Raw genomic sequence first — 27,528 nt, 5'->3', positions numbered from 1 at the left:
AGCCCCCCACCCGGGCCGCGCCCCCCGCGCCCCGCGCCGCCCGCGCAGCCGCCCGCGGCCCGAGAAGAGCGCACACAATGAGGCGCTTTCAGACGTGGCTGCGGTCCCGGAGCCGGCGGGCGGGAGCCGGGGCGGGAGGGACGGAAGGAAGGAAGGAGCCGGTTGGCCCCCGGCTCCCAGTACCCTCCCCACCGCGGGGGAGGGGCGGGAGCGGGAGCACCGGGAGGGGGCGGGCACAGGTGGGCCCCGGGGGCGGCGGGAGGATGGCGAAGGGCGCTGGCGCTCACCCCTCTCCGGACTCATTGGCCGAAGGAGTTGTCTCCGGCCCCGGTCCTGGAGAGCGAGGGCTCCGGGGAGCACAAAAGGCCCTTGCGAGGGGAAATCAAATCGCAATCTTGCCTCTCCTCGCTCTCCGTGGCATCCTCGCAGCGAAGTGACCTGGAATCCAAGCCGCTTGCCCAAGCCCCCAGCCTCAGACCTAAATAAGCCAAGTCCAAAGCATCTTGATGCCAGGCGGACAGCGCAGCCTCTCCAACCAGTAGTCGAGCTGGGAGGGGCCGAGACGCCAGGTTGCCCTCAGGGGCTAGACCCAGAGCTGGCTGCCCCCTCCTCCCGTCCCTTCCCGGTTCTAGTCTTATCCCAGAGGCACAGGCTTGATAGCAAGTCCGGATAAATACAAGATACGTTTCAGTAAGTAAAGCAGTCTGTCCCCCTCCCCGGCCAGGATAACAACAGAGTCCAGGCATCTGAAAAAGAGCATTCTGACCTCTTGTAATCCGTGCTGGGATCTAAAAGAAGTCTCTGCTGCTGGGAGTATAAATTAGTGCATTCTTTCCAAGATGCGGTTTGACAAGATGAATTTAAATCCTTACGAAGGGCCATAAGCTTTCTGAATTAGTAATTCCTTTCTCGGATCAAACTTAAGGAAATAGACTGGCAAGAAGGATTTATACACAAGGTTCATAGAAGTGTTTATGATAGTCAAAACATTAGAAACAGCACAAAAGATTAGAAAGACGTTTGCCAGAATACCAGTCGTGATAACTTCTACATTTACAGACAACTCGTTTTCCTTAGGTTTCTGTAATTACACATTTCCCTCAATAGGCATTTAGAACTTCTCTGGTCAGAAAGACAAGAAGTAACAGACTCTTGCTTCATGCGGATGATCCCGTGGAAATCCAAGCTTTGGGCTGGTTATTTATATGAGTGTTTCCAGCTTTTACAAATGAAACAATATAATTCTTTACCAAAAATAAATTTTTATTCTAATCTAAAAAAGAAGTTACCAAATAAAAGATAAAATAAGTATAATATCTACTGGAGCCGCCAAACCTCTTCCTTCTTATTCACTTGAGGACTCCTTTTCGTGCTTTCCAAAAGCATTAAAAAGCATGAGGAGAAAGAAAAAGAAGACAGAGAATTGCCTTATTAATCTTAGATGATGAGATCTAAGCAGAGCCTTAGGGAGCCTCACCTGATTCAAACAGAAACTGTAAAATCACTTCCCAAAATTAGAGATCTCCCCCGTCACCCTAAATATTGAGTGATTGTCTTAAACCCTGACTGAGCTATGAGTTATTACAGCTCAGCTGATAAAATCCTGTGTATTTCTCGCCTTTTCCCCCTCTTGCAACTATACCGCGTCATTTGGTTCGGAAGCTACCAACATCTGATCCGTAAATAATTTGATATTCACCAGACACAGTTGTAATTTTCCAGCCTTTGGGTTTCCACATGCCATGTGGATTCCACCAAAAACTCACATTTACTTGGGCCTGGACCAGGGGATTTTGCCAAAGAGCTAACAAAAGCTCCAAGGTCTTTGGGCAGAGCCCTGGCAACTCAAGGCTCCCGATGAGTAATTGTGTGCTCAACGCCTGCCCTCCCCCCCACCCCCTTTGCAAAGTCTTCTTCTCAAAACAGACACATGCAACTTTCCATTTTGAATATTTTAATTAGAAAGGTACAAAACATCATGGTTCTTTATACAAATTCTGCATTAAAATAATTTAACAAAATGCAAAGCAGTGTTTGTTCATTCATGTCTTTAACTATCTTCCCGTTTCTCCATACCTTTTTGTGATTCTAACCAGAAACCATTTTTCACTTAAATCCCAAGAAAAAAAATGTGTAGGTATATAAACAGCCCTAGATATTAAAAGACAATGCAGAGGGGCCAGTGTTAAGCTATTTTTGTGCTTGAATACTTCAAAACAGCAGTTTCCAAAACTCTTATTTTGGTCAGCCTGAAAGAAAGAAAAGGTGCTTTGGAAATAAGAACTCAATCTCCAAGGTAAACTGAGGCATACATGTGTCTAGGAGTTTGTGGGTGGGTTTGAAGCTTGGTTCAGAGCAGGCGTGTCTCCAGTGCCAGTGACACCTGGGGATCACAAGGCGGATCCATCTGTCCTTGGAGGACAGGTCGTTTCCTCGGGCCAAGGATGGAGAAACCGTCTTCCGTGTGCAGCAGAGGCCCCCCGCCGGCAGCCACTCGCTTAGGCAAGAGGCTGATCCTGTCACGCTGCTGAGGACCAGGCCGACCAGGCGGCCGGATCAAGCTCTCCTGGGCGGGCAGGCATCCTCTTTGTCCCCTCACTGCACCTCGTGCGTCCTCCCCAAAGCTGCCACTCCGATGGGCACCCTGTTCCTTCATCAGGGGAATACAAGCCGCTGGGTTTCCCGCTAGCCCTCCAAATAAACTCTGTGGTTGTTGGCAGTGGGAGCCAATACCAACAACAGGTCCTCTGTCACCCGCGTCCTTTTCAAGAAGGGGGGAGGGCTGTCAAGGAGGAGGTGTGGCAAGTGTCCAGGCTGCTGGGTGAGGGCCAGAGAGAAAGAAGCTGTTGTTACAATCCTTACTTCCCCCACTGCTGCTGAGGGGACTGGGGACGAAACAGCACTCTGGCTTCAGCCTGCTGTTCCAGGGGCACAGACGGGGCAAAAGGCAGGGCAAAAAGCCAGCCACAGCGGGCCAGGGAGAAAGGGCCGCTCAGCCGAGCTGGTGACAGACCGCTGTCTGTTAGCCCGAGGGCAGGTGGACGGAGCCGGTGTCCTGGAGTCGCCCCCCGCACACGTGCGCGTGCATGTGCTCTCGGGAGCTCCCTCTCCTTGCTCCCATTCTCCCCTTCAAGGACCTCTCAGTTCTGGAAACCAAAGTTCTGAATGGGAAATTTAGATGCTCAGGAGTGGAAAGTGCTCCTGATTTGCATATCTCTCACAAGAGAGCCCTGAAAAGAGTAAAAGGTGGTTTACAATAGTGGGAAGAAATGCATAGCATGTTTCTCAGTTCAAGAGAGGAAAAGTCTTTGCTTGACCAGAGATGGGACTCTTTCCAAGAGTTCTGAACTGACTGTAGTTTTCTCCTGAAATTCAAGTCTAAGGCAAAAAAAAAAAAAAAAAAAAAAAAGAGAGAGAGAGAGAGAGAGAGAGAGAGAGAGAGAAAGAGAAAAGCAAGCAAGCAAATTATAGCCTTCAGGAACCCTTGGATGTTTCCACAAACTAGTCCCTGAAGAGTCTGGAGGTGCTTAGAAGACACGGAATCTGCGTAGAGAAAGCTTAGAAGGGATTGTCCTTGTCTCTGGTAGGAAAAGGACACAGGCGGGCACGTGTCTGTGAGTAGCTCTTTGTAAAAATTTCTTAAGATGGCCGTTCTCAGAAGACAAGGATGAGGTAGCCAGGGTCCTGCTTAGTTCTCAGAAGTGGTCTTCTTACGATAAGTGCTCCTTACACCGTTCTCCCTGGGGCATTGCTGCGACAGGGATTGTGGTCAGCACCTGATTCAGAAACACAAATCTTTTGATTCTTTCGAATACCCAGAGGAAGATAAGCAGGATGCTGACATACTGGACCCAGGCAAACTTTATTGTCTCCCAGAATCCTGGGAGATAAGTACAGACGGTTAAGGAGTCATAGATGATATTTTCTAAGTGCAAGTTAAACCAAAGGTTTCGTTTAGACAGGAAATGGCCAAAATGTTTCACATAACCTTACCAGAAAAGGGACGACAGAAGATTATTAAGACATACATATGGATGATTCTGGCCTGAAGAATTGCCCAGAAAGAGATACGGAGAGGAAATGAGTATTTTTTTGCCCCTGCACGAACAGCAGATGGAGTCATTTAAGCCACTTCCAATCTGAGGCTTCCCATGTCTGTTCCCTCTTGGGACAAGGGGGTCACCTTCCTTTTTCCCGAAACTGAGCTACTATGGCTCTCTCACAGAAAGGATATGAAATGACTTCCACTGGGTACCGGATGACGGCCTCAATCACAAATGGAGCTCCGGCAGCCCTCCCCACCAGCCAGACGGGGTGGGGGTCCATGAGGACGGTGGTTACTGCGGTACAAGCAGGGGGTCGTCAGTCCATGAATGCTCTCTCGATAAAACAGTAAGGGCTATCAAGTACTCTTTGACCCCTGATGCCAATTCTGCGTGCCAGACTTTTTCCACAGAAAAATGATTCAAAACGAAATGGAAATGAATATGCAAAGCTGCTCATAAATTATTTGTTAAAACAGTTGTCAAAATATTTATGTTAGAAACTTGGAACAGTTTGTGTGTTCTTCAACTGTTGGGTGGCCAAGCAAAGGAATACTATGGTACCACTAAAAATAATACCAATTAAAACGTCGTAGCAGTGTGGAGAAATATTTACATTATGAAGTACAAAAAAAATTGGATCCCAAAATGTTTTCTAAGCTATAGTCAGAGCTGTATAAAAAAATCTGCATATGGACAAAGACTGGAAGGAATAAAGAAAGAAAAGCTGTAGATGAGGGTTTTTGTTTTAAAATTCCTCTGGTTTGGGAATAATGCCCCCAGGGTGTTACACAAATTCAGGAAGAAATACTGGAATTGCAGCCCCCCACCTGATAAATGTGTGTGGACAGTATCTCTGAAGTCCGGCTGCCAGGCAATGCTTCGGATGCCTTTGGGGAAAACCTCAGACCACCAACCAGACCAGTGTGCCGAGTCAAGCACACGCACTGGCCTGACAGCCTTTACTCCAGAAGGAATGGACACGCTTTGCCTTCCGGCCAGAACGCTGGGCCCCCTGTTCTCCTCCAACTGCTTATATGGGGCAAGTCACTCACATTCCCTATTTCTATCTGAACGCCAGGGAGAGCAATTTGTCTTTGGCTTCTTTTACAGGAGTGGTGTGGGGAGCAACTCAATTAGGTGTTTACATAAAAAAAAGAAATCCATCAAGCTAGTGACCAATAAATATGGCACATAAATGTGCCCTCACCTGCTGGACCATAAGAGTAGGGGTGGCTGGGGGTGGGGTGCGGGTCTTTATACCAGGAGGAAAAGGACAGATCTGGGCAGCCTGTTCCCCTCCCATTCTGAAGAGCCACTGGTTTGGTCATTTTTATCACAACAAGGGCTCCAGTTCTGGTTTTGTCCAAGGTCTCCACTAACCTGGAAGGTCTTTGACAAGTGGCTAAATGGCTTGTACCCATGACTCACCATTCCTGTCCTGGTAAGCGGCGACGATGCGGGTAAGGTCGTAGTCATGGGCAAAAGGGCTGGTCCCGTTGATTACAGACACCTGGGATGTGGCAGGAGGATGTGGAGTGAGCCCCCTCCCTCCCCCCGCCACCTTCCCACTCATCTTTCCATTCTCCTCCCCACCCAGGGCTGAGACCGCCCTCTTGTGTGCGGTGGCCGACTCAGACATCAGTAGCCCTTTCTTTGAGGATGGATGACCCCCTCTTGCAACAATTTTTTTATGTTTATTTTTGAGAGAGAGAGAGAAAGAAAGCAAGTGGGAGGGGCAGAGAGAGGGAGACACAGAATCCGAAGCAGGCTCCAGGCTCTGAGCTGTCAGCATAGAGCCCGACGCCAGGCTTGAACTCATGAATCGTGAGATCATGACTTGAGCTGAAGTTGGCTGCTTAACCGACTGAGCCACCCAGGCGCCCCAATGATTGAAATCAACTATGTTCAGTCTTCACTTTCGAAGGGATAGAAAAAGGGGTCAATATCTCTATTCCAAGGGGAGCAATAATTCCTTAAATTTTTTTGAGGAGACCATATTTTCAACCCCTTTGTCTTGTTCTTGCTCTTCTTTGGATGCTCTGTAATTTATCTCTTTTAAGTGTAGAAATGGAAGTAGGATAATGTACAAATAATAAGCATATAATCCTTCGAAGAAGGAAATGATCTCCTGCCTTCAATATTACATTCCTGTTGACAGAATCTCCTATAAAACCTGCATGTAAAATGGTTATATCTTGGGGTGCCTGGGTCACTCAGTCAGTTGAGTGTCAGAACTCAGCTCAGGTCTTCAGCCCCGTGTCGGACTCCATGCTGAGCTGATGTTGCCTAGGTGTGCTTGGCATTCTCTCCCTCTCTCCTTCTCTCTCTGCCCCCCCTGCTCACGAGTGCCTGCTCTCTCTCTCTCTCTCTCAAAATAAATAAACTTAAGTCTATGTTGATTATAGCTAAAGTGACCATAAATATGTTTATTTGCAACAGTCCTGGTTTATGCCTGTAATAACTGATAACATTGAATTTCATTTTCAAAAGCAGCCCAGCCCATGCCCCCCACCCCATGTGATAAAAGAAAGGTTAGTAATGACTGATCATATTCATGAGTTGCAGCCCCACACAGATAGTTCATGGTTCTGTTATTTACAAGCGGTGGGATTTGGGGAAAATTGATCAGTCTCTGTCCGCCCCAGTTTCCCCAATGTGTAAAAGGAGAGTTCAGTCCTTCACCAAATCTGAGTGCTTACAGTGTGCCCAGCCTGTTTTAGGTACTGGAGTGACCATGTAGAAGATGTCACTGCTTTTACTTCCGGGGGTAAACAGCTAGCAAAGAACCGAAAACAAATCTTCACTATTTCCAGTGGAAGTAAGGAAACTAAATTTGGTGAGGGATGATGGCAGGGAGGAGAATGCTCTTCAGACAGGAGTGTCAAGGGGTGCCTGGGGGGCTCAGTCGGTTAAGTGGCCGACTTCGGCTCAGGTCATGCTCTTACAGTTCGTGGGCTCGAGCCCCACGTCTGGCTCTGTGCTGACAGCTGAAGCCTGGAGACTGCTTCAGATTCTGTGTTTCCCTCTCTCTCTCTGTACCTCCCCTGCTCATACTCTTTCTCTCTCTCTCAAAAAATAAACACTAAAAAAAAATTTTAGAAAGGAGTGTCATGGAAGAACCATGCTCAGGGACATTGCAGTAGGGACCCAAATGCAGTAGCAGAGCATGCTGTGTGGACATCTGGCAGAGGGAAAGGCCAAGTGCAAAAATTGGGAGGGCAGGAGCTGCTTTGCAGGCTTGAGGAACAGCAAAAGGGCTGATGTGGCTGGAAAGCGGCAAGCGGGGCCGTGACAGGACAGGAAGCTGGAGAGCTGGGAAATGACAGGGGCAGGTGAGTCATGGGCTGCTGTCATGATCCATGAGGTGATATGTTTAAACCTCTGAACTCAGGGCTGGCACGTTACATCCTTAATAAACGGTGGTCAGTGTGATTCCCCCAGAGCTTCACGTGAACCGCAGAAGACTGCTTGGGACATGCCGTGTGGGTGTACACGGGTGCTCAAAAACAACAAACAGTTTAGCTCTTAAAGACAGACCCCCCCCCACTTGTAGATGTAAATACAGGTGTATCTGTCCCTATATTATGAAAGAATTCATGGCAAGAATTCCTCAGAAATCCTCTTCTGTGCCACCCTCAGAAAAAATACGATTTCCAACTCTCATGTCTCCCTCTTCCGAGAACTTGATAAACGGTAACAGAGAGAAACAAAAGAGATGGACAATAAAAAGCATCCTTACGTTGTACCGAACATCTAGGCCACCACAGCTCAGGGGATGCTTCTGCTGCAGCCTCAGGTCTCCATTCACATAGAGCCGAGACCCTGGAACAGCGAAGGAGGATTGGAGGAACGCCATGCTCTGCATCACGAATGTCGACATCCTCTGAAATCATTCCAAGGAGAGACAATACCAATTTCAGGCAGATTGGAAGGCCTGGGTTCCCAGCATCCCTGTCTGTGGTTGTAGCCTACTAGTCCCTTAAGCACCAGAGTTAGCCATGCAGGAAGCACCCCACGCAGAAAAACCTCCAGCTATTAATAGCTGACATACATTAATAGGACCCCAATGAGAAGCATTCGATTTGCCTCAATTAAATCCCAAACTACACCTCAGAATAGAGCCTTCTGCAGCGTGGGTTTTCCTAGAAATCAGAAAGAGGGCTAAGTATTAAAAGACAAAAGGGAAGGGATGGGCTTCCATAAGGAACCGACTCACGTGCAATTGGTAGGAGAAAGTCAAGATGAGCTGCACCCCGAGAACATGCTCCGTGGACTGCAGAGGAAGCTCCAGTCTAAAATGCAGCACGTCCATCTTCCCATCCTGGTTCTTGTCATCTTCTCTAGTCTACGAAACCCAAAGAGGACCAGTGACCCTGGTCCTTAACAAGTCTGGGAAGAATCCACTGTTGGACATGCGACCCAGCCCTTTGCTATACACAGGACTTATCTCCCCCACCGAAAGAGAACAAGAATAAAAAGGTATAAGTGGATCAATATCAGGGAAAGACACACAATGTGCCTGCCCTGACCTTTCATACTAGTGCTTCTCAAAGAGTCAAGAGCCAAACTGAACCGGAACGTGAAGTGGCAAGATCAATAACACCTGGATGGCATTTTTCTTTTTTCTTCATCTCCTTTGATCTTTTTTGTTGGCTGTGTTGCTGGTGTTTTCTTTTTTTCTTTGGAAACACATCTGAGTTTATATGGAATATCTAAATAGCACATTAGAATTGACTTCTACTTCTCTCGAAGTTAGCTTTTTAGAATAGAAAAAAAAAGGGGCGCCTGGGTGGCTCAGTTGGTTGGGCACCTGACTTTGGTTCAGGTCATGATCTCACAGTTCATGAGTTCAAGCCCAGCATCGGGCTCTCTGCTGTCAGTGCGGAACCTGCTTCCGATCCTGCCTCCCTCTCTCTCTGCCCCTCTCCTGCTTGTGCTCTTGCTCTCTCTCTCTCAAAACTAAATAAACATTAAAATAATTTTTTTTAATAGAAAAGAAATGAATCCTACTCATTATGCATTCCCCCAAACAGACTCAGAAAAAAAGCACCAAGCTCTATTTATACTTCATTTAACCACAAGTGTCTTTGCTTTAGACTATCGTTATGTGACCTCATTGTCATCATTGATGTAGGGGCTTGAAAGCTGAGTGCACCTTTTAGTACCAATCAATACAATGAAAAAGGAAGCTACGTAAAATCAGCAGGGCATTAAAGCTACAAGGATGATTTACAAATATGAACCTGAAAGGAGGGAACACAGAGATCTAAGGAAGGAAAAAGGCCAATGTCAGGTCATAGAAAACACCAGAATCCAGTCTCACCTCCCATAGTCCGACCCCATACTGACCCTAAAATGAGGAACAGGGAAGATGGTCGATGAAATAAGATCACTGTGACACGGCTCCTTGGGACAGCTCTGGATCCTGTTGCTACAACTGACCCTTTTCCCCTGTAGGTTCTCCAAAGGATTCTACTGCGATGTATCGCCGTTCCCATCTGCAAGCTCTGTGAACAGATTCATTTTGCCTCCCGCCATTACTACTATGCAAGGAAGAGATTCTTTGTTCTTTTTCAGGCTACTAAGGTTGTTCGAGATGGAGCAATCTCAGTTTTCAGGACCTTTCAATCATGTCTTTCCTTCTAGACAATAATGTCCTTATCCTAGGCCTTGTTCTAGAGAAACCTACCCTCGCTCTCCTGTCGGATTCTGTTTTCTCTGTCCTGGTCCATCAGCTTCACAGGTGTAGGGGAGGGCTATCTGTTACAGGGCTGGCGATCAAGTTACTGAGGCAATTAGGTATTAACAGCTTTGAGTAGAATGGAAAACAGGCTGCCTTGTCTTCCTGCGAATTTTCTTTGGTCGGGAAGACTTGCAAGACAAAGTCGGGTTAACTCTCTGTAGTGGACCCATGCCTTCTGGATCTTTAGGGTTGGACAGGAAGACAAAGATCAAATGTCTCCATTTGCAGGACAGGATAGTGGCTGGGGCGGGGGGCTGGGGAGGGGGCGGGGATTGCCAGAAGAATCCAGACCCCAACACAGTCTGGGAGAGGGAGAGAAATGCATTTTTTCATTTGATCTTTACAATAAAGGTAAACAGTGCAAGTATTTTACAACCTGAGGTAAGCAGTGTAAGTATTACTCCCACTGAATAGATGAGAAAATTGAGGTTCAGGTAGACGGAGGGATTTGTTGTGTGTGGCTAGTAATGGGAAAGACTGGATTTGAAACCACATCTTTGACTTCAAATCTCATCCCCTTTCCAGGATTAAAACGTCCAGACTTATAAACCAAATCCTCCATGGGAAGATGTTGGGAAGGACAAATCTTTTTGCAACAAGCCAGCATCAAAGTTTGTAAGTCTGTATTCTGTCTGTGCGCACACTTTTACTTCAAGTTCACACAGGACAGGGATCTGACACTGCACCATAATTTAGGGTCTGCCTGTTAAATTCTCACATTACTGCGTCAAGTATTTTTTTAGGGGCCTACTAGGTGCCAGGCACTGTCGGGTGCTAGAACTATATAACAGCAAACAAAACAGACAAACTCCTTACCCTAGGGGCTTATGTTCTGGGCCAGGAAGGCAGAAAATAAATCAATAAACAAACAAATGTGGTAAGTGCCACAAAGAGAGATGAAGCAGGCGTAAATTAAAGAACGACAGGGTAGGATTTCACAGCCATTTTTTTTTTTTTTTTACAGGAAATACTCAGGAAGATCTGACTGTGGGAGGCTGGAGTGAAGTGAGGTGATGAAGCACAGAAATATCTGGGAGCAGAGTGATCCCTGCTGACAAAGTTCACTGGCTCCGCGCCGTGTGCTGTGCGCAAAGTGGGTCGGTGCTTAAGGGAGCCACGAGGCCAGTGCAGCCGAGGGGGTGGGAGATGGAGGCTGAGGCGGAGGCAGCTGTGGGGTGATCGAATGATGCATGCACTGCATCTCCCACAAGCGCCCCCACCAGGTCCGGCTCTCATCCCCGCAGCGCTGGCAGGGCGGCTGTGCCAGCACTTGGACCACTGCTGACCTCCACCATTCCATCTCACTGAGTTCAAATCAAGCTTAACACATGCACAACAGCTCTAAAGGCAAGCATTCACAGAGCTAATACTTCTTTAACACAAGTTTAAGGTTAGTATCTAAAACCCAATTGGTGTGTTTGGCTAAGAGAATTCATAAATTCCACCAGCACCTTATTTTTATAAGGCACATGTGCAACTCGAGGCAGTTTGTATATCCACTGATTGTCCCATCTGATTCCTCCTCAGATCTCAGTTACAGTAATAATTAGCAATAAAGAAAAAGAGCTCTTTACAGTGTTACATTGAGGCTAAGAAACGGTATGGGACTCAGTGACAGAACTGGGGTTAGGACTTAGATTTGTAGGCTCTATTCAGTGCTCCTTCTTCAAGAGTCCACAAGAACCCTAATTTCAAAGATTTCTGGTGGTTAAAAGCAGGATAATCCTTTCGGATATATGTGATAGCAATATGAATATACTAGATGAGAGAAATGCAGACGTTGGTAGGTTTAGTCAGTTCTCATCAGTGTGCCTGGATCCATCTGGGGCCAATCAGGAAGACAGAAACAAAAATGGACAGTAACTTTAACGGAGGGATTTAGTATAGGGGATAATTAGTAACAAAGGTATTAGAGGACCAGAAAGGCAGGAGCAGAGTACCAAGGTAGGATGTGGAGGGTGACCCCAGAGAGCAGCGCTGCGCCTAGGGCTGGGGAAAGAAGGGAAGAGGCTGGCGTTACCTCAAGGAGCTGAGACCCAGACCTCAGGAGCCTGGAGGAAAGAACCCACCAGAGGGAATCAATAAGGCTGGAGGAGATGTCCCCCTTCCGTTTGCTTCACCCGGACAATGGTTCTTTCCTCTGGTTGCATTTTCCAGTTTTTTCCCACTTCCAGAACTAGGCTCATCATGCCTCCTACAGGCAGAGCCTCACAGAGAGCCAGCAGGCAAAGGAGGATGTGGTTTTCAGCAACTCAGCAAGAGCAGGACAAAGCAGGGTGCAGGAGCATGGGGTTGGAGCGGGAACAAGACCCACTAACCTGTATGCCACCTGAGAGTTGCTGTAAATTTAATCACTGTCATTATTTCCGGACTGCTCTGACTTGTAACATTTTCCCCATCAGGGATTCTATAGTTTTGATGGTTTGTTGGAATTTTGTTAGGCTCCTGTTTGTTTTCATACCTTTTAATTCTTTCATATCATATTCTTTTATCAAAGGTTAATTTCTTAATTTTTTTCAAAAGATTTCATGTTTAAGTAATTCTATACCCAATGTGGGGCTCAAACTCATGATCAAGAGTTGCATGGTCTACCAACTGAGCCAGCTGGGTGCCCCAAGGTTAATTTCTTAGCGTATACCTGTGTCCATCATACCGTATACTTGTCACCATTGGGTGTTTCATATTTTTCTTCTAATGCTGAAAATATTCTTTGGCACCAGTCTTTCAGTCTCCAGCAAAGTAGGGAATGATATTTTATTGCTCCTAGACTCATTAAATTCTTGCTACCTGTATTTCAATGAATCTAAGATGCCATCAATTATAAAATGCACCATTAGTTTATATACCAGCACTTTTTATATGGACACCTGGATGGCTTGGTCAGTGGAATGTCTGACTCTTGATTTCAGCTCAGGTCATGATCCCAGGGTTGTGGAAATGAGGCCCATGTCAGGCTTGGGGCTGAGCGTGAAGCCTGCTGAAGATTCTCTCTTTCTCTCTCTCTGCCCCTCTCCCCTGTTAACGCACTGTCTCTCAAATAAAACAATACTTATTTATATATATGTGTATATACATATATATAAACAAAATAAATTGATCTAGGGATTCCTAAAACTTCTTTACATTTCACTATACTTGCATCACTTTGTGACTCTATGATAGCCACACTTTTCTATGTAATTTTGTCCTTTGTACCTCAAGTACATTGGTGATAAAATATTTTTTTTAATCCATAAAGGGAACTAAAATCCACTGTCTGGGTCTTAATCAGGCTGTAAAATTATGGGGCGTTTTGGGCTCAGTTAGTTGAGCATCCAACTCTCAGTTTCAGCTCTGGTCATGATCCCAGGGTTGTGGGATCCAGCCTCGCACTGGGCCTCAATGTGGCGTCTGCTTAAGATACCCTCTCTCTCTCCCCCTGCCCTTCTTCCCGGTTCACAATACGTGCTCTCTCTCTCACTCTCTCTAATAAGAATTTTAAAAATTATGTAGAGCTAACCTATTTTTAAGTACCTCTTAAACCTTCCAAATGGCCAACATTTGGTTCTCAGGGTTAAGATAATGTTTTATTATTGTTGCTGGGGTTTTCTTTCAAGATACCGATGTCCCTTCTGGAAGTTTTGACCCTGACACATCTGATGTTTGCACACGGGTAGGCACTGAGGACTACGCCAGGCCTGTTTCCCGGCAGCAGCTACAGTATGGTACCACAGAGAGGACACCTTTTGATTTCAGAGATGTGAAAAAAAATGGGCATCTCAGATGCATGATGCTCTCCACTCACCTTCCTGCACTGCCTTATAGCCTTCCGCCCCATATTCTGTGGGTCCACACATGCCTTAAAGAGCTAAGTCAGGCTTACTGAAGAGGGAGGTCACCCTGTGCTTTCCCCCCACCCCCTTCTGTCATTAACAACAATAGCAACAACAAGAAACTCAGATTTTGAAAGCATTAAAAGCATAGGGACTTTAAGAGACGCTGTCCAAGGTGAGCTGACCAAAAGGAGAAGCAAGCCCATTTCTGACTTTGGAGGCATTTCTCCAAATTAGCAACCACAAAGCCGCTCCCCAGCATTTGGTCAAACCTAGACCTAAAACCACTGCTTCCTTGGCTTCCTGGGCAGTTTCTCAGGCTGTAGTTAGTCCAGCTTTATGTAGGGAGTGACAGGGGAAAGAAGTATCTTGCTGCAGGAAGGGTTCAGAGTATATGATATAGAATGGGGAAACCCTTGCATTGTAGTCCTGACTGTTCCTTGAGAACAAGGCACATTATGTCACTTCTCTGAGTCTTGGTATCTTTACCTGTAAAGCAGGGGTATAAACCTCTACATCACAAGGTTCATGTGAGGGTTAAAGAGATAATATATGTAAAAAAATTGGGGTGCCTGGGTGGCTCAGTCAGTTAAACATCCGACTTCAACTCAGGTCGATCTCGTAGTTTCTGGGTTTGGGCCCTGGGTCAGGGTCTGTGCTGACAGCCTGGAGCCTGCTTTGGGTTCTTTGTCTTCCCATTCATGTTCTGTCACTCTCTCTCAAAAATAAAAACATTAAAATACATATATGTTAAAAAAAGTTAATGGTTAACAATTAGTGAATATCACAGCCCAAATACTATGTAAAGGGCTTTAAATATATTATCTAATGATAAAGTGAATGCTAAGCATATACTTGAGACCTAGTGAATCGACAGTAATTTTTTTTAAGTTTATTTATTTATTTTGAGAGAGAGTGAGCATAAGCAGGGGAGGGGCAGAGAGAGGGAGAGAGAGAATCTCAAGCAGGCTCCAAACTGTCAGCACAGAGCCCAACACAGGGCTTGATCTTATGAACCATGAGATCATGACCTGAACCTAAATCAAGAGTCAAACGCTTAACCAACTGAGCCACCCAGGCGCCCCAACAGTAATTTTTATTACTATGGCTTGCAAGTGTATCACCAAAAGATCACCCACCTGCTTTAAAACAAACCTGGGACTTAATTCACATTTATAATTACATATAATTCACATACACACACAAATACAAAAAATTCACATATACAGTTCAGTAGATTTTAGGATATTCAAAAGCTGCCCAACTATTACCACTCTCTAAATTCCAATTTTCAAACATTTTCTTCATCTGGAAAAGGAACCCTATGCCTATTAGTCACTACCTATCTCTCCCCTACCCGACTCCCCAAGCCCCAGAGCCCCTAACCTAATTTCTGTCTTCACGATTTGTCTATTCTGAACATTTAATATAAATGGAATCATTCACTGTGCTGTTTTGTGGTAAGATTCTTTCACTTAGCAGGTTTTGAAGGTTCATCCATGCTGTATCATGTCTCATGACTCCATTCCTTTCTGTGGTTGAATAATATTCCATTATATGGCTATAACACAATTCATTTATCCATTCATTTGTTGATGGACATTTGGGTCAGGCTTTTTGATATTAGGAATAAAGACCCTCTGAACATTCGTGCGTGACTTTTTGTGTAGCTATAGGTCTTCAATTCTCTTGGGCACACATGTACCTAGGCATGGAGGTGCTGGAAAATACAGTAATTCTAGTTTAACTTTTTGAGGAACTATCTTCCAAAGCGGCTGTGTTACTTTATATACTTAGCAGCTGTTAATTGTTTTTGGTTTGTTTTTGCCTTACTTGGACACTTACTAAATTTATTCCTTTAAAAATTGTGATTATAGTCTAAAAATCTTGAATATGTATTACACTCTTATGGTACAAAATTTAAAAGGTAAAAGGATATATAGTAAGAGTTTCTCTCCCACTCTAACCTTAGCTACCTAATTCCTTCCCCAGAGCAATCAGTGTTGTGTCTTTTGAATCCTTCCAGAGAAAGAACATGCATGTATGTATATGTATACACACACATATATTGCTATTTTTTCTATTATTCTTGTATGAATGGAAGCTTACAATATACAATTTTTGTTTTTTGTACTTATCAGTTTCTCTTGGAGGTAATTCAATATCTAGAGATTCACTTCATTAAAAAAATAGCTAGGGGCGCCTGGGTGGCTCAGTTGGTTCAGTGTCTGACTCTTGACGTCAACTCAGGTCATGATCTCACAGTTTGTGGGTTCAAGCCCCGAATCACACCCACTTCAGTGCAGAGCCTGCTTGGGATTCTCTTTCTCCCTTTTTCTCTGTCCCTCCCCAACTTGTGTTTGTGCATGCACATACTTTCTCCCTCTCTCTCTCTCTCAAATGATAATCATTTAAAGAACTTAAAGAAAGTAGCTGAGCCAGGTGCATGGGTGGCTCAGTTGGTTAAGCCTGGGAATCTTGAATTTGGCTCAGGTCAAGATCTCATGGTTCATGAGACTGAGCCCAGGACGAAGCATGCTTGAGATTCTCTCTCTGCCTTTCCCCCACTTGCACACGAACTCTCTCTCACTCAAAATAAACTTAAAAAAAAAGTTATGCAACTTTCCACTGGGCAGGTGTATCACAATTTCTTTGCTGAGTCTTCTATTACTACATGGGATGTTTACTTTATTACCAACAATGCTGCAACTGGCAACTTTTTATGTATGCCATTTCACATGTGTGCACAAACCTTACAGTACCTCGCTGAAAATGGAAGCAGGCACAAAGCAGGCCCGTACATCTGTAATTCTGATAAACATGGACGGGTACTCCTTCAAAGAAGTTGGTCCAATCTGCACTCCCATCAGTGATGTACGGGAATGCTCACAAGTTTCCCTACGTCTTGACCAATGTGTCATCAAACTTCAATTTTGCCTACTTGATAGATTAAAAAATGGCATCTCAGTATATTCTTTGCATTTCTCTAATCATGCTTGTAATTTCATATATTTAAGAGTCAAATGTGTTTCCTGTTCTCTGAACTATTTACCTTCTTTGCCTGTTTTTCTACTGGGTGGTTGGTCTTTTCATTACAGATCTTTATGTTTGGAAAAGGAGCTTCTGATGATACAAATAATAAAACATTTTCCTAGTTGTCATTTGTGTTTTGACTGTGCTTATGGTTTTACCATGCCAATAATTTTAGAAAATTATTTTTATAGAGTTGAATTTACCAAAAATGTTTCTTTTATGGATTCTAGGTTTTATGTCATGCTTCAAATAACCTTTCCTATTCCAAGATATAAAAGCTTTCGCCCAGCATTTGTTTCATTACCTTTATTACTTCGTATTTAATTTTTTTCATGTTTATTTATTTTTGACAGAGAAAGAGTACGGGGTGGGAGAGGGGCGGAAAGAGAGGGAGACACAGAATCCGAAGCAGGGTCAGAGCTCTGAGCTGTCAGCACAGAGCCTGACACTGGGCTTCCACTCACAAACCATGAGATCATGACCTGAGCTGAAGTTGGATGCCTAACCAACTGAGCCACCCAAGTGCCCCTTATTTCATATTTTAAGTTGAATTTCTATCTATCTGGGTGTTAATTCTGATGACGGTCTGAGGCCTGGCTCCAACTTAACTTTTTCCAGATGGCTTCTCAGTTGTCCCTACACCATTTTATGATGTAAGTCAGCTTTTGTCACTAATTTAAAATGCCATCTTCATCATATCTGAGTCCATTTCCATACTTTTTATACAAGTTCTTCAAACCACTCTGCTTTGCTAGTTATGGCTTTAAGGTCTAGTTTTATCTGGTAGAGCAACTTTCCTTTTATTACCCTTCTCTTCTCCTAGAGTTTTTCCTTCTGTTTCCGTATGCCTGTCTGTCCCCCCAAACTGTTCTGTTTTCATTGAGAATGCACTGAAATTATAGATTAACCAAGGGAGAAATCTTTATGATGTTGAGTTTTCCTATCCAAGAATATGAAGACATTATCAATTTTTTTTATCTCTTGTGTCACTCATCAGTCTTTTTATTTATATAGATCTTGTACATTTTTTGTTAAGCTTATTCCTAATGAGTTTATTTTTTGGGTTCCTCTTGAGATCTGTACTTGCACTATATCTTCTAGCTCATTTATTTATGCCTTATGATTGGAAACTATTCTCAAACCAAGAGCTCAGCTAGGAACAAAGCAGATCATTTACTGAGAAGGAACACAGATGACATAGTCATATATTGCTTTATAGACACTGGCCTAGAATGGAGGGGGGGAAAAAGACTAGGAAAAAGGAGCTTTGGCTTTGTATTTCATAGTGTAAAATTACCCAGTATTAAAAAGGATTAATAGTTCTGGGCACCATAAAAATAAGAGGTTGTCTTGGTTTTGTGGATCAAAAATTGGCACACACACATTAGAAGCAGGGGGAACACGGGCAGTGCTCTTGAGGGAGTAGTTTCCAGTTACAGAGATAAGAGCCTACCTAACTAGCAGTCCAACTGGGGGGCCGTCAGTTGGTGGAGGAACAAATGAAAAGAACAAATGAATAAAACCTAATGCTATATCCTTGTTTTCATTATTAAGTTTTCATAATTACTTCTTAGACTCAAGTGACCAGAAGTATGATAGAGAGGAATACACAAAGGTGATGAAAAAAACCTTCTACCAAAAACTTAAAAGACGGGAACACTAATCTAAAGTAAAATGTGTGGGGCGGCTGAGTGGCTCAGTTGGTTAAGCGGCTGACTTCGGCTCAGGTCATGATCTTGCAGTTCGTGGGTTCGAACTGCTCTGTCAGCTCAGACCCTGGAGCCTGCTTCAGATTCTGTATCTCTTTCTGTTTCTGCCCCTCCCCTGCTGATGCTCTGCCTCTCTGTCTCTCAAAAATAATAAAACATTAAAAAAAAAGTAAAACGAGCAAGTTAATTTCATGTTTGGAATAAAAAAACCCTTTGTTTCTACTGTTGGAAAGTCAACACATGCATGTGGAACATGAAAAACACAGCGGGTATGCAGGGAAAGGTCAGCTACCTTGACACGGCCTCTGGTCCACAGTCACCCTCCCCCGCAGGCATTATCATCTTCAGTAAGAATAAAAATGGGCGACATGTAATGATTAGTGAGGAGTTACTGAAGGAAATTTGTCTCTTACTTCAGTTCTATGTTTTAAAATCAGTTTAAACGACCTGATCATTTAAAGAATCAAAGGTATTCAACAAGGTTTGTTACAACGCAGCAGACTTCCAGCCCTATGGCAAATATTTTCATCTCATTTACCTGATTATGTAGAAATGTATCTCCATGTCTTTAAATAACATTGGCACAGGCACCTCTGATTTCTCAGCGTTGGGCATTCTCTACTGACTCTCCACAGGAGAGATGAAGGGTTGTTAGTTTCTGCCCTCCACTCCTCAGTTGACTTTAACTCTCATTTTGGTTAGTCAATCAATATTCAGTGTTCCCATAATTATGACTATGTAGGTCCTTTCCCTTACTTTTTATTTTGCTGGAGTTAATAATTATTTGCTTGCTTAGTTTTCTGTTTACTGATACAATCTCAACAAATAGCTTATATTACAATTCCTCACAATTTGATGTTCAAAGGTGCAAGATTTATTCAAAATCTTGTTCCCTGCAGTATCCCAACAGTGAAAAAATAAAAGCATATCAAACATCCACCAAGAGAGAACTGTTAAATCCATTATAGTTTTCCCACGTCGTGAAATACTATGCAGATTTTAAAAAGAATAAGGTAAATTAACAAGTATACATATATCAAACGTGTGCCTTTAATTTTGTCATTATATATACTTGTAATTCTTTAATATTTTACAATGAGGATGCATTTATATAATTAGAAATAAGTAAGAAAACTTAAAGGAATCAGAAAAAAGAAATCTGAATATTTTGCTTATTGTTATTCATATGTCCAATCAGATTAAAAAAAATTTCTGTGTAAAGAGATTCAACTTTGGAAGAAGACAAAAACAGAATTTTTATACTTTGAAAGGAAAATGTTTTCAGAAAATGAGAAGAAAGGGGGTGAATGTAGAGAAAACTCTCATCCTGAACCAAATACTAAATTACAGACAGTAAAATGTTTCCTTTTCATTCTGGACGACTGCAGAATGGAGCAGCATCTACCCCTACAAATCCAGGGAGGCGGTACTGGGCCCCCAGCACATTCTGGGGACTTCGCTTGACCAATGAGCGCCTCGGCTTCCACGTGTTAGGTGTGCATAAAAATGCATGTCCTTGAGGGTCTCTGAGGCGATGCACAAATGCAGCGACACAGTGGGGTAATTAGTAAGAACACTTTTCAGCCTTCATGAATCAAAACGGAATTTTAGCGACCACCCATCCATCAGGCCAGGCCCACGGAAATGACGGGGAAGAGAGACAGGCTATCCCCAGGCTTCGGGTCTCTGTGTTGGACACATGCTGACAGCAGTGGCTAACCTCCTTGGGGTTGTGGACTGCTTTTGGAGAAGTCAAATGAATCAAGAGAGTCACCTCCCGGGAAATTAAACTCTGGCCAATACGGCTGTGAACACAATTTTGGTGGGTTCACGACTCTTGAAGACCCAAGCTGGACTTCCCCAGGCCGGGCCTGCTCACTCTGCCCCCGCCACTCCTAGCCACCCTCTTCCAGTCCCGGTGGGCCTCTAGGCCCGAGGCAGAATCACGTACCGAAACCAGTGGGACGCGCAGGTGATGCCCCTGCAACCGGTTGAAGGCGGGGAACGTGCTCCAGGCCAGGAACCCGCCGCGATCGGGTCCCAGCAGCGCCACGAGCAGCACCTGGTGCTGGAAGCGCACGGTCGGCTGCTCTTCGTAGCTGCTCCGCTTCAGCCAAAACCCTGTGACAGAGAGGGCGATGGGGAGGTCAGGAAGGCGGGCACCGGCGCAGCGGGCGGCTGGGAACTGTGCGCGCAACGGTCGCGGGCAGACTCACCGTGGCTCCGGAAGGCCACCAGCAGCGGCGGGATGTACGTGAGCAGGGCGGCCAGCAGCAGGAAGAGCGCGGCCTTGGAGCAGAGCCCCGCGCGGTAACCGCGCTCCACCGGGTGAGAGAAAAGCTCGTAGAGCGCCATGAACCCTTCCCGGAGTCCAACTCCTTGTCCGGGAGCCCTCCGCGGTTCCACAGGAAGGACCAAGTTTGGCTTCTCCTGGTTGCCATAGCCTTGGTCTCCACGGCAACCGACAGCCAACAGCGCAGGGAAAGGAACCAATAGCACGGACGCGAGGCCTTGGTAGGGGTGGGGCTCAGAGGGGGCGGTGCCCGCTGGTAGGCATTAGAGCTAGTTTTCCGCCTGACGTGCGTTTTCCAAACGTTAAGTGGAAATACGAAGTTTCCCAGCCCAGAATCGTCGCCATCTCCTGTGTTAATATTTGTGCAAAATAAGATTTTCCTAAAAGTTGAAGTAACTACCTGGTTATGTGTCAACTGTTAATCCCCAATGTTGTTCACACTTAAGTCCTACCAGTCACAGCACACACACCATATTATTACAGGCAAACACAAACGTTGCCGTGGTTCTGGCCGTGGCCTGGGCCAAGACCAAAGTCAGGTCCGTTTGTCTCCTAAATTTGTTGCTTTCACTATACTCTGTAACAGGACATCTTGTCGACATGAATCTCCGAGATCTTGGAAGGATAAAGGATAACCAGTAGTTGATGCCTCTGTTTTGAAGGCAACCTAGAAATGGCTTATAGATGAAGAGAACAGCTGAGATCCTAACAACACAGACACCTGAGAGGTCAAGACCTGACCATTTGGGAAAACTATCCAGGGTCCAACTATCCCCACAGTCCAAGATGAAAATTCCTATCAGCCATAAGATTTTGATATATCTGGTCAGGTACTGCTCATCCTTGCTTTAAAGCTTTTCTGAGAATCCCGAATCAAAATAACACCAGCATTCTTCACAGAGCTAGAACAAACAATCCTAAAATTTGTATGGAACCAGAAAAGACCTCAAATAGCCAAAGCAATCCTGAAAAAGAAAACCAAAGCTGGAGGCATCACAATTGCAGACTTCAAGCTATATTACAAAGCTGTAATCGTCAAGTCAGAATGGTACTGGCACAAGAACATACACAGTGGAATAGAATAGAGAACCCAGAAATGGACCCCACAAATGTATGGCCAACTAATCTTTGACAGAGCAGGAAAGACTATTCGATGGAAAAAAAGACAGTCTCTTCAGCAAATAATGTTGGTTAAACCGGACTGCAACATGCAGAAGAATGAACTTGGACCACTTTCTTACACCATACACAAAAATAAACTCAAAATGGATGAAAGACATAAATGTAAGACAGGAAACCATTAAAATGCTAGAGGAGAAAACAGGCAACAACTTCTTTGACCTTGGTCACAGAAACTTCTTGACATGTCTCCAGAGGCAAGGGAAACAAAAGCAAAAATGAACTATTTGGACCTCATTAAGATAAAAAGCTTCTGCAAAGCAAAGGAAACAATCAGCAAACTAAAAGGCAACTGACACTGATGGAATGGGAGAAGATATTTGCAAATGACATATCAGATACAGGGTTAGTATCTAAAATCTATAAAGAACTTAATCAACCTCAGCACCCCAAACACAAATAATCCAGTGAAGAAATGGGCTTCTTTTCCAAAGAAGACCCAGATGACTGACACATTAAAAAATGCCCAACATCACTCATCATCAGGGAAATACAAAACTACAGTGAGATACCACCTCACACATGTCAGAATGGCTAAAATTAATAACTCAGGCATCAACAAATGTTGGTGAGGATGCAGAGAAAGAGGAATCCTTTGGCATTGCTGGTAGGGATGCAAACCAGTGCAGCCACTCTCGAAAACAGTATGGAAATTGCTCAAAAAAATTAAAAATAGAACTACACTACGACCCAGCAATTGCACTAATAGGTATTTATCCAAAGGATACAAGAGTGCTGATTCAGAGGGGCACATGCTCCCCAATGTTTATAGCAGCACTATTGACAATAGCCAAAGTATGGAAAGATCCCAAATGTCCATCGATTGATGAATGGATAAAGACGATGAGGTGTATATATACAATGGAATATTACTTGGTGATCCAAATGAATGAAATCTTATAACAACATGGATGGAACTAGAGTGTATTATGCCAAGTAAAATAAGTCAGAGAAAGACAAGTATCAGATGATTTCACTCATATGGAATTTAATATACAAAACAAATGGACATAAGGAAAGCAAAAATAACATAAAAATAGAAAGGAAAAAAAACCATAAGAGACTCTTAAATACAGAAAACAAATTGAGGGTAGCTGGTAGTGTGTTGGCTGGAGGGATGGGCTAAATGAGCAAGGGACATTGGGAGGACACTTGTAAAGATGAACCCTAGGTGTTATATGTAAGTGATGAATCACTAAATTCTATTCCTGAAATTATTACACTATATGTTAACTAATTTGGATTTAAAAGTAAGAAAATAAACTTTTCTGGAGTGGTAACACGGCTCTTAAATACAGCAATTGTAAGGCTTAAATCTATATTATGATTCTGACATTATACTGTATCTGTGATTTAAGTGAATGACTTTCATTTATTTAAATAACTATTAAAGCCATATGATTTCACTCCTGTGGAATTTAAGAAACAAAGATCAAACGGGGGAAAAAAGAGACAAACCAAAAAACAGACTTTTAACAATATAGAACAAACAGGTGGTTACCAGAGGGGAGGTGGGTGGGAGGTGGGGGAACAGGTGAAGGCAAGTAAGAGCACACTTATCTTGATGAGCACTAAGTAATATATGGAATTGTTGAATCACTATATTGTACACCTGAAACTAATATTACACTGTATGTTAACATCACTGAAATAATACATAAATAACCATTAATATAAGATTCCAGAAAAGATGGTTCTAGCGTCACCTCCCGAGGGCGGCTCTACATTGAGGAAGGAGGTGTTTGCCTTCAAAATTCCTTCTTTCAACAGAAGGAAACACAAACTGTAGCTAGTGTCAGCTTAGTCACTGCTGAAACACAGGGAGGTGACTGCTGAGAGTTTAGGGGTATGAAGTGCCTCCCCTGAAATGCCATGTGCTTTGCTCAAGTATTTAATTTTTTTTAAATGTTTTATTTATTTTTGATACAGAGAGAGACAAAGCATGAGAGGGAGAGGGGCAGAGAGAGAAGGAGGCATGGAACAAGAAGCAGGCTCCAGGCTCTGAGCTAGCTGTCAGCACAGAGCCTGACGCGGGGCTCGAACCCACGAACGTGAGATCTGACCTGAGCCGAAGCTGAAGGCTTAACCGACTGAGCCACCCAGGCGCCCCTCAAGTATTTAATAATAATGGATACAAGGGGCTTGTGGTGGCTCAGTTGGTTAAACTTGCGACTTCAGCTCAGGTCATGATCTCATGGCTCGTGAGTGTGAGCCCCATATCACACTCTGTGGTGACAGCTCAGAGCCTGGAGCCTGCTTTAAATTCTATGTCTCCCTCTCTCTCTGCCCCTCCCCCTGTCACTCTCTGACTCTCTCATAAATAAATGAACATTGAAAAACTAAAAAAAAAAATAGTGGATACAAATATTTACTCTTTGGTTTCATGATTTGAAGAAGCTAGTTTTTGTGGTTTTATTTTGATTCTTTAAGAGGGAATATTAGTTTTTTTTAAATGCCGAAGCTCGGTGTATATTGTGCCATTTTCATATATTTGTAACTGAGAATGGACTTCTCAGTTTCCATTTCCCTAATTGTCTCACATTTCATACACTTTACCCTTAAGGACAAAGAGAGTTGTTCACTTAAAACTACACATTTTGACCATGTTCTAATCTTTTCTAGAAGCTCCCATTCAGGGTTATCGTGAAAGTTTAAAATGCCTAAATGTTTACTTCAAGGCTTTCCAACATTTCTTTCACCAGTATTTATCTCTATTGCTTCCCAATTCCCTCTTTCAACCCCAGCCTTTGTTTCTATTAAGGGAAGTCTACCCTTTGGAAAATGTACCCTTCTCTCTGAAACATAAGATTCACATTCTCTGTGAAGTCTTTCTTGATAAACCTGCCTTGGTTTTGTATCAGCCCCCATTGCATTAGGCATCTCTCAGCATCTATGTTCACATACCTCTCCAATATATGAAACTTACTCCGCATGTTTCATAAGTATGTTAATATGTAATTGCGTATTTTCCTTATCCTATTTTTTCTTTTGGTTCACCTTTTCAACTTGTCACCCCCTCAGTGAAGGCATTCCGCATCTTTAGAACATTCAATAAGCAAAATATAATGACCTGATAGGTAAAGAAGGTGATGTATATCATCAGGGCAGATTGAAGAAGGCAATTAGAATAGTGAACTGGAAAAGAACATCATCAAGAAAGTAGGTAAAATAGAAGACAGAAAGACAGTGCACATTAGTGAAACCATCAGGTTACAAGCCTATAAGTTGGGGACTGATGGGATCTTTCCCTTGAGAAGTACACTAAGGTCTTCCAGGTGCAACGTGGTATACACACACCTTGGATTAGGCTACAATGACCCACTCTGTAAAAGGAAGCAGGAGTCTTCAGTCTAATTTCCAACTCCACCACTGATTCCCTATCTGGATGGTGAACATCCACCTTCATTCCTCAGTGTTTAATTCTATTTGTAAAATAGGTATTTTCTTTTTTGCTTACTCTCTAGATGATCTCATCCTGTTCAATAGCTTTAAATGCTTTTCTCCTGAACTTGAGAGACTCATTAATCTCTTCACCTACTCCACAACTTCAGTTGGATGTGTCTCTTGGGCATCTCAGGCTCAATACAGGCAAAACCAAACCTTGATTCTCACCTCTCCACCCCCCTCCAAGCTGGCTCCACCCTATTTCAGTAAATGGCAATTCCATCCTTGCAAAATCCTTGACTTTGACTTGTTCCTCATGCTTCATATCCAATCTATCATCAAGCTATACCTTCAAAATATATCTAGAATACAACTGCTTCCCACTGTCTCCACAGACACCTTCTTGGTGTAGGCCAACATCATCTTCTACCTGGATTATCACAGTAGCCTCTTAACTGTTCCCCTGGCTTCCATTCACAACCTCTTACAGTCTAAAAAGAAGCTAGCCTGATCACTTCAAAAAGAAAGCCATACCATGTCACACCTCTGCTAAAAACCTCCCCTGACTTATTTTTTAAGTTAACAAAATTTTCATTTTTCATGTTTATTTGATCGAGAGACAGAGCAAGCAGGAGCAGGAAGGGGCAGAGAGAGAGACACACAAAATCTGAAGCCCACTCCAGGCTCTCAACTGTCAGTACAGAGTCCGAGGCAGGACTCAAACTCACAAACTGCAAGATTATGACATGAGCCGAAGTCAGACACTTCACTGAGTCGCCCAGGCGGCCCCTTCCACTGACTTCTCATTTCATTCTAAATAAGATCCAAAATTCTTCACAAGGAATTCACAGCTCAGCAGTTTTGTTATAGATCTCTTTGATTTCATTTTCTAACACACTTCCCCTTGTTTATTCAGCTCCAGCCACAAGGGCTTCCTTCCTGTTGCTAGAATATGCCAACCACTTCACCTATTTACATTCTAGTCTACCAGCACTCTTGTCACCAACTCTGCTTGATTTTCTAAACAGCACCGACCATTACCTGACACATTTATTTTTTGCCTTGTCCCACTAGAATGCAAACTCCATGGGAGCAGAGGTGTTGTCAGTTCTGTTCACTGCATTCCCCTAACACCTAAAACAGTGCTCCTGTTTGCAACAGTAATAACTTCCAGGTATGAAATTCAAAAGATTTTTCACTTCATTAGAAGCAAGCAAGCAAACAAAAATCTATTTTGGTTGCTCAGACACACAATTTTAAAATAACGAAAATGCTTCTAGAATGAAGCTAGATTCCACAGCATCCATCAGGAATTACAATTGTAGGAAATGATGAATGACAGTGTTCAAACATACAAGCCTTTCAGATGCATCAGAATCACAAGCACATGGCAAGGATCATGTGCCCAATTAAATGAATATTCTTATTACATATTCATCAGCTCATAAACAGATGTTGATCAAGAGCAGACTGTCCTGATGACTCTGCTAGGAAGAAAGGAGTGACATCACTGGAGAACCCCAAGGCATATGCTTAGGCACGTGACACACACACACACACACACACACACACACACACACACACACACAGCCCAGGCTGTGATTGCTGAACTGCTACAGAAACCTGTCTTATGACCAACCCTCAGGGGAATTCTCCCAGCCTGACAATCACCTCTAACTCCTCTGCAGTTAAGGTTAAGGGGTTTCTTTATGATTAGAGCGATGTTACCCTCAAATGCATAATGTTTACTGAAACATTTATCCGTGAATAAAGGAAGGAAATGGAATTTCTTTAAAATCAATTTCTTGGTCCAAGATAACCTATTATGGCTGTCTCCAATATTGAACTCGCAGTTTGTCATCAGTACCTCTCCACCCACCCCCTCAAACTAGTCACACTTCCAGTATTGAGCCCCCAACCTGTTACCACTCCAAACAATACTCGCCAGACTGTCAATACCGTAAACAGACTCCCCTCCCGCCCACGCCTTCACCAACCACCACTCTGCTCTTCTGCCATTCTTACCTCCAAAATCCCTCCCCTTGTCATCAATGAGACTTCCCTCATGAAAAGTCCTCTATAAGATCCCTATCCTATCGGCCAGACCCCCAAACTCTTCGTTACGAACGTCCACCGAGACCCCACTCCTGTTACCAGTTCCTGACATCAGCTCCTTCCTAGTCACCAAAACACCTCAAAAACGGCCCTGTAGCCACCGTCGTCATCCCCACTTCCCCCGGTAGCCCCTCGCGGAGCCATCTCCTGGCCCGCCTCCTAGTGTGTGGCCTAGCTCCCTGGCTCCGCGTCCGGGCGAGGAGCACCGGAAGCC

The 27,528-nt window shown here is 43.9% G+C and overlaps 1 protein-coding gene across 1 annotated transcript; it reads right to left on the bottom strand.

The window, feature by feature from the left end:
* Positions 1-1,937: 1,937 nt before the first annotated feature.
* TMEM231 (transmembrane protein 231) lies at positions 1,938-27,496 on the bottom strand. The gene is made up of 8 exons (XM_029924484.1): positions 27,225-27,496; positions 20,560-20,984; positions 20,295-20,464; positions 8,263-8,391; positions 7,786-7,929; positions 5,475-5,556; positions 4,235-4,340; positions 1,938-3,891 (listed from the first exon to the last, which is right to left on the bottom strand). Exons 2-8 carry the CDS (start codon positions 20,696-20,698, stop codon positions 3,711-3,713), a joined length of 951 nt encoding a protein of 316 aa, XP_029780344.1. The 5' UTR covers positions 20,699-20,984; positions 27,225-27,496; the 3' UTR covers positions 1,938-3,710.
* Positions 27,497-27,528: the final 32 nt, after the last annotated feature.

The sequence above is a fragment of the Suricata suricatta genome, chromosome 16, assembly GCF_006229205.1.
Source record: "Suricata suricatta isolate VVHF042 chromosome 16, meerkat_22Aug2017_6uvM2_HiC, whole genome shotgun sequence".
Taxonomy (NCBI): Eukaryota; Metazoa; Chordata; class Mammalia; order Carnivora; family Herpestidae; genus Suricata; species Suricata suricatta.
Note: the sequence above shows the minus strand (reverse complement) of the source record. Positions and strands in the feature narration are given on the sequence as shown.

Excerpts from the sequence above, each read along its gene's own strand:
- TMEM231 (XM_029924484.1), bottom strand. The coding sequence starts at position 20,698 with ATGGCGCTCTACGAGCTTTTCTCTCACCCGGTGGAGCGCGGTTACCGC. Across the intron at positions 20,465-20,559 it reads GGTGGCCTTCCGGAGCCACG|GGTTTTGGCTGAAGCGGAGC; the intron begins GTGAGTCTGCCC and ends TCTCTGTCACAG. Across the intron at positions 5,557-7,785 it reads GCCTAGATGTTCGGTACAAC|GTGTCTGTAATCAACGGGAC; the intron begins GTAAGGATGCTT and ends GCCACATCCCAG.